This window comes from Papaver somniferum, unplaced genomic scaffold (assembly GCF_003573695.1).
Source record: "Papaver somniferum cultivar HN1 unplaced genomic scaffold, ASM357369v1 unplaced-scaffold_117, whole genome shotgun sequence".
NCBI classification, from domain to species: Eukaryota; Viridiplantae; Streptophyta; class Magnoliopsida; order Ranunculales; family Papaveraceae; genus Papaver; species Papaver somniferum.
The window spans coordinates 7,455,491-7,463,069 of NW_020620714.1; the positions used below are offsets into that span (position 1 = coordinate 7,455,491).

At 38.4% G+C, this 7,579-nt stretch overlaps 3 protein-coding genes across 3 annotated transcripts; 2 read left to right on the forward strand and 1 right to left on the reverse strand.

The window, feature by feature from the left end:
* Positions 1-1,368: 1,368 nt before the first annotated feature.
* LOC113329754 (serpin-Z2B-like) lies at positions 1,369-1,683 on the forward strand. Its single transcript, XM_026576590.1, has one exon. The coding sequence runs from the start codon at positions 1,369-1,371 to the stop codon at positions 1,681-1,683; it is 315 nt and encodes a 104-aa protein (XP_026432375.1).
* A 2,594-nt stretch (positions 1,684-4,277) lies between these two features.
* Positions 4,278-5,255, forward strand: LOC113329453 (fructokinase-2-like). The gene has a single exon (XM_026576325.1). The coding sequence runs from the start codon at positions 4,278-4,280 to the stop codon at positions 5,253-5,255; it is 978 nt and encodes a 325-aa protein (XP_026432110.1).
* A 1,037-nt stretch (positions 5,256-6,292) lies between these two features.
* LOC113329755 (pentatricopeptide repeat-containing protein At1g12620-like) lies at positions 6,293-7,033 on the reverse strand. Its single transcript, XM_026576591.1, has one exon. It carries the CDS (start codon positions 7,031-7,033, stop codon positions 6,293-6,295), a length of 741 nt encoding a protein of 246 aa, XP_026432376.1.
* Between the last annotated feature and the right edge of the window lie 546 nt (positions 7,034-7,579).

Below are 7,579 nucleotides of genomic sequence, written 5' to 3' on the forward strand. Positions count from 1 at the left end.
CTTATCCCTGAAGACAAAATAGTGAAAGATCCAAAATATGACAAATTCGTTGATTTTAGCATGAAAATAATTTAATTGATTTTATATATCATGGCTTGTGGGGAGGAGGAAGCACAAGAGATGATAGAAGAGGTTCAAGAGAAGAAAGTTACAGAAACAACAAAGCAGAAATGTAAGTCTCATGAGAAGAATTCACGAAAAAGAAAGTGATAAAAAGAAGAGTAAGATATCCAGCAGAGAATGAATGAGTGCAATGGAATTAAACCTTATTTAATTGGGAAGCAATTGAGTGAATATATGTTGGGATGATGATCAAAGATTAGAAATTTAATCGGAGTGCTGGAGGAAGATCTTTAATCGGAGTAGTTGTAGTTGCAGCAGCAATTTGTAAAGGAAAAAAAAAGGCACGAGGAACAAAAACCAACCAGCAAGGTATGGTGTATACTTGGCTATCCGGCTAACCTCTCCGTTGCATTGTGCGCATTGATTGCACAGAAGGAGGCCACCTTCTCTGGCCCCGGCCGGCCAAGAGACCAGGGAGGGCTACCACCTTCGGCCGCCTGTGCAACATTGATGCGCATTGCATTGTTGGCATGGCCCTAGCTCAGGCTTAGACTTTCTGGAACCAACTCATTCCGCTGCCGGTTAGTTAAAGAATGGTATGACCGATTGATAATATAGGAGATCCTCAAATTTTTAATTTCAGATGTGGGACTATGTTTTAATAAGACAAGTAATAATTTACCAAAATTAGAAAAGGTTTTCTTAGTAGAGAATTCTGTTTGAGGCATGGATCACTAGGCAGGAATCAAAAGCAAACCCTTGTTTTTCTTGCTTTAGTCGATGCTTCGTCAAATATGCTGCTAGAGCCAACTGTTGCTTTACATCATCGAGTTGCCGCTACTCAAAAGATGCAAAACAAAGTGATCAGCTACCGAAAAAGATGTGTGTCAATGAATCCAAGAACAGAAATCCTTGCATGAAACTCGTCAAAGACTTGTGGTTAAGCGAATCGAAGAAGAATGGCAATCCTGTATTCACACTGCTCTTGGGTTATTATCTCGTGGAGCAAGTGGTGAAACCCTAAAAGAGATATTAGGGTTCCTCAACTGTGAAAGCATCGACATAATATATTCTAGTCATTCTCAACTCGTCCACATGTTGTTGGGCGAAACACATACCTCCGGACCTAAACTCCTCGACACAATAAATTCTACTCATTGAGATGTTGGGCGGACAACTCATTGAGATGTTGGACGAAACACGAATTGGACCTGAACCTCAAGGTCCGAAACTCTCTTTCGTCGGTGGTATTTGGGTCAGCCTCCTCCCTAGCCCTTAAACCTTCATTTCAACAAGCTGACTGGGATGTTGAATACTGCTGATACTGTTAGTATGTTTCAAGTTGATGGTAATGAGGAAGATCTGACTCAGAATATTCATAGTAAGCTTCACGTTTCAAACGTTTATCGCAAGTGTTTTGTTGAACTTGATGAGGTTGGAACCGAAGCTGCTGCTTCGGCTGCTGTCATTTGGGATATTGGTTCTGCCATATGTTCTCCAACTCCCCCTCCTCCTATGGTCGATTTCGTAGCGGATCATCCATTCATGTTCATAATCAGAGAGGAGAAAAGTGGTGCTGTGTTTTTCATGGGACATGTCTTTAATCCTCTATCAAACTAGTCTTCTATATCTCTTTTCTTGTTTTTCTTTGAATTTAAGAGAATTGATTCTGGGTCGTGAATTTTTACGTTCATTTCAGTAGGTTGTAATTTATAATAGATACTAAATGTTAAAAGTATTGGTGACTACCAACTACTGGTCTAACTGTGACCTAATGGAGTTTAAAAACAAAAGACACCCCGTTCGACACTTCATGCAAACATGCACACTACCGTGTGACCTATTCAGTAACACAACAGCTTGTACTTGTTAATATAATCAATCCCTATACAATGACGTATACAGTGATAATTGAAACGTATAACCGAACTTGGTTAGGTCCATATTGCAATCAAGAGGTAGACATGATGCTAAATCAAAGAAAACCCACTATATATGATCATGAAATTATTATAATCAATCCCTCTTTAATAAAAACAACTTGAAAAAAGAAAAAGAAAAGCTTACCAATAATGGTGTTCGTAGGATTAACAGCAGCATGATTCTTAGCAGCAGCGCCGATCATACGGTCAGTATCATTAAAAGCAACCTATCCCAAACTGCAACACATGGATAATATATTGTCCCTAGATCTATTCCTACAGTTCTTCCGGTTCCAGCCATTGAAATGATATATGATTAGATCAGATAATAGCCCACAAACCGATTACATACTCCCAAGATCACTAATTTTAGATCTGTGAATCCCTGAGTGAATTATTTATGAAAGAATAGAGGTTTTGAAACTAGAGAGTCAGAGCGAGAAAGTGAAGATTTGGAGTTTTAAGTTTTGAACCAACTGATTATATAATTTATATTGATTCTATAAAGGAGAGTTCTTGCTGACAGAGCGACCTTCTACTCACTCTAATTACCAATATGCTTAGTATCTGATGACAGGGAGGGATGGATGGACCATTTCTTATCAGTAAGTTGCACTTCTAGCATGTGAAAGGATCGATTATGTTATCCATGTTTCATACATTTTGTTTCCGAGTGGCTGAATATTTTCCAGTTTCTTTAATATAATGGTCACCCCAGTAAGAGAATTTGAATAAATACTGACCAACAGCTTTCTGCATGTAAACGCATATTTACAATTCAAAAAATTGTCGAATGAAAAATTTGTAGTTGAAACAGAACGGAAACTCGCATCGCGTGTGCGTTGTTGGTAGTCCTTATTAAAAGAACTCTTCTGTCCGAATGATTCTTATTGAAAATTTCTTCTTCTTGCTGTTACCACTTAGTCTCTAGAGGTGTAAAAGGCCTATTCCAATGCACATGCCAAACCATAATATTTGGCATATATGCACCTACTATGGGTATGCCAAACTGCCAAATTCATGTGCCAAATGTTTTCCCTGGCATATAGACATACACGACGGAGTTTCCAGCTAGCGATAGAGTCTCGGTCGGTCGATGGTCAACACATCGCTCGGTGGTCATTAACTCGCCAGAGATAGTCAAGCTGTCACTCGATAGTAAGATCAATGCTTATCAGTCCCGTATCCAACGACTATTATTTCCTCTCTCTATAATACCTAATTGCAAACTCATATCAACTTACACCAGAATTTCTAAATCTCTCTAGAATTTCAAACTCATAACAACAAAGAAGAAATGTAAGTCTCATGAGAAGAATTCAAAGAATTCACGAAAAAGAAAATGATAAGAGGAAGATTAAGAGTAAGATATCCAGCAGAGAATTAATGAGTGCAATGGAATTAAATCTTATTTAATTGGGAAGCAGTTGAGTGAATATATGTTGGGATGATGATCAAAGATTAGAAATTTAATTGAGTGCTGGTGGAAGAGGGGTAGTTGTAGTTGCAGCAGCAATTTATTAAGGGAAAAAAGGCACGAGGAACAAAAACCAACCAGCAAGGTATGGTGTATACTTGGCTATCCGGCTAACCTCTGCGTTGGGCTGGTGCGCATTGCGCTGCAATGAAGGAGGCCACCATCTCAGGCCGGCCAAGAGACCAAGGAGGGCTACCACCTTCGGCCGCCTGTGCTGCATTGATGCGCAGTGCGTTGGCATGGCCTATCTCAGGCTTAGCCTTTCTGGAACCAACTCATTCCGCTGCCGGTAGGTTGACAGAATAGTGTCACCGATTGATAATATACTAGACCCTCAATTTTTTAATTTCGGATGCGGGACTATGTTTTAAGTCCTGGACAAAATAATTTACCAAAATTAGAAAAGGTTTTCTTGGTAGAGAATTCTGTTCGAGGCATGGATCACCAGGAATCAAAAGCAAACCATTGTTTTTCGTGGATGCTTGAAATATGCTGCTAGATCCAACTGTTGCTTTTGATCATCGGCTATTCCAAAGTTTCAAAACGAAGTGATCAGCTAACGAAAAAGATCAGTGTCAATCCATACACGATAGGATTTTTTTTCTTATAGAATCCTAATAGGAATAGGTTGAATGGACTAATTCTAACTCTTATCTATCTCGGATATGTTTATCCCTATAAATAAACCCCTAAGCCCATCCTCCGATCATATCATTCTTAATCACTTTGAATTTTCTTGTCTTTCGTCGCTAGCTAGCTATTCTTTTTATCGCTCTATAATAATCTCAGATCAAATTCTCTGAAGATAAAAAAACATGTCGAAGTCATCATCGTCAGAGATTGTGTGTTTTGGTGAGATGTTAATTGATTTCGTGCCAAACGAATCCGGTGTATCACTAGCTGAATCAGCTGGTTTTCTCAAGGCTCCCGGTGGAGCTCCTGCCAATGTTGCTTGCGCTATTACTAAGCTTGGTGGTTCTTCTGCTTTCATTGGCAAGTTTGGAGCAGATGAATTTGGACATATGCTGGTTGATGTGTTAAAAGAGAATGGGGTGAACAGTGAAGGTGTTTGCTTTGATAAGGACGCGAGAACAGCACTTGCTTTTGTAACATTGAAGAAAGATGGTGAAAGGGAGTTCATGTTCTACAGAAACCCGAGCGCTGACATGATGCTGAAATATTCTGATCTTAACATGGGTTTGATCAAACAAGCTAAAATCTTTCACTATGGTTCTATTAGCTTGATCACCGAACCATGTCGATCCGCACACATGGCTGCCATGAAAGCTGCGAGGGAGGCTGGTGCTTTACTTTCTTATGATCCTAATGTAAGGGAACCACTCTGGCCTTCTGCTGAAGCTTGTCGTGAGGGTATCAAGAGCATATGGTCTAGCGCTGATGTTATCAAGGTCAGCGACGACGAGGTAGAATTCTTAACCCAAGGAGATGCGGCAGATGAGAAGAACGTTTTGTCACTCTGGTACGACGGTTTGAAATTGCTGTTAGTAACTGACGGTGAGAAAGGGTGCAGATACTTCACAAAGCACTTCAGGGGAGCCGTGGAAGGATTCTCGGTAAACACCGTGGATACTACAGGAGCTGGTGATGCTTTTGTTGGCTCATTACTTTGCTCTGCTGCAAAAGATTCTTCAATTCTGGAAGACGAAAGCAAACTGAGAGAAGCTCTAAGAATGGCTAATGCTTGTGGCGCAATCTGTACAACTAGGAAAGGAGCCATTCCAGCACTCCCAGACAATGCTGCTGCACAGAAGCTCATCTCGGGTTCCCCCTAGATGATGAATTCCCTTTTGTTTGACTTTTGATAACCTAGCTCCGTCTTTATAAGTTGTTTTTAACATTCAGTTTTTCCATACAGTTAATTGTTATCTCGTTTACTTCGGGAGAATGTCTATTAACTCTGTTCTATGAGCGATAATTATGATATGTTACACCACTTTATGTTCCATTCCACTTCTTTTTCCAGTTTAAATTCAAAATGGTGGATGGTTGTGTTACGTACACTAATCTTTACCTAAACCGACGGTCTTTTATCCGGAACAAAAATTCCGAAAGAGAATCCAATCGGAATCGTATGTTATCCCCAATGTAGTTAGAAGAACGAGAAGAACAAACCTTTACATGACTAATGACTTACCAGCTGACTGTATCATTAATTTGGATATGCATGTTTGTATTAATTATGTAATCTCCTTTTCGATACTGTTGTGAAGTAAACTTGGGTTTATACATGAAAATCATAAGAGATATTCAAAGTCCATTATACCTTTCGATCAGAGTCCAATAAATAATCGACAGAAAAAAGTCTGAACAGTTATGTGATTTGTTTGAGTTTATATTTGGTTGGCTAGTTCTTTATTGCCTTACATTTCCTCATGCATCTATATATATGTCAGTTTTATTTCTGTTCATGCCTATCACCTGGGGCTTCCGCAGTGTCCATGACCATTTTAATAGTTGAGTGTATCTAATGCTAGAGCATACAAACTTATCGTGAACTCTCAAGTTCAGAAGAAGAAAAGATGAATGTGGGACACAAGAAAATTATTGCATGGTTAAAATAGTGTGAGAGATTATTGTTCAAGAGGATAAAAGAGTAGAAGAATGTCACAGCTTGGGAGTTATACAAGGGATGAGTGTAACTCACGAAGGATGAATAAAACTTGATGATGGTTTCAAAATGATATTCATTGTTTAATATTTTGAAAATTGGAAACCATATATAAGAAACCATATTTTCATTCAAATATGTGTTCATAGCTTATAGAGATTTAGCTACCTCCACAATAACAAAAAAAGAAAAGAAAACGAATTAAAGACTTTTTAGCTCATCTGCAGAGAAAGTTTTTACCAAAGAATAAATAATAGAATCGCTTGGTGAAAAGATTTTTCTAGTTTCTTCCAGATTTTTTAGCATATTGCGAAGATTCTGCAATGCGTTGCCAGTCTCTTTTCCTCCGGAACCACCATTGATGACGGTAGAATCACTTGATGCAAAGTGTCTTCCATACATCTTGCGAAGAAACTGCAATGCCTTTCCTGTCTCTTTTCCTCCTAAAAAACCATTGATGATGGTATCATATGTTTTAGAATTTGGTAAACAACCTTCCTCTTCAGTTTTGATGATTAATTTGGCAGCTTCCAAGAACATCTTGTTAGAAAATAGACCTCTGATCATTGTGTTGTATGTTACCACATTAGGAACTAATCTTTTTCTTGGAATGTGATTAAAAAGTTTTCTTGCATTTTCCAACCTGCCAGCCTGACAAAAACCATGAATAAGAATGTTGTACATGTCAATATCAACAGGACTTTCCATGGATTCAAATAATTTTACTGCCTCCTCCATTTTCCCATTCTGGAAAATACCATTTAATATAAGGATGTATGTAACTACATCTGGAAAATGAGAAGCAAATGCCCTCTCATTAAGAAACTTCTCTGCAGAACGTTGCATCTCATTAAAAATCCTCTTTGCAGTGTTTATTCTGCCATCCCAATATAGTCCCTCTAATAGTGCATTGTAAACATCAGTTGTTGGTCTCAGTGCCATTTTGTTTCATTTTCTCGAATAACTGTATAGCTTCATCCATCTTACCGTTCTTGCAATACGCATCAATTAATATAAAGCAGCTGATAACATCCGGTTCAAAGCCCTTACCCACCATTATCTCAAACTATATAACCGCTTATTGCTGCTGGCCTTCCGAAATCAAATCGTTCGTCATTGTAGTGTATGCACTCCGGTAAGGTAAAATTTCCTTGATCCAATATTTTATCAAAATATTTTCTTGTTTTTTGTAGTTGTAGGAAATCCTACAACCACATCCTTAATGAAATCTATAGAACAACTCAAGTAATTATCAAAAAAATTCATAAGAACATTCATTAGATCTTCAATTTGGATTCAAAATAATGAGAAAGTCTTAACTTGGAGAACAAATAAGTTTTCTCTCTCCTGAATTCCTTATGTAAGCTCTCCCAAAAGATCTCCTCAATACAAGGTCGCTCGGTCCCCTTATATAGGGGTTTACATAGTGGATGACAGCTAATAAAGCCCTTATTTGCGGATCTGGCGTGCGTCATTATCGCACACTTA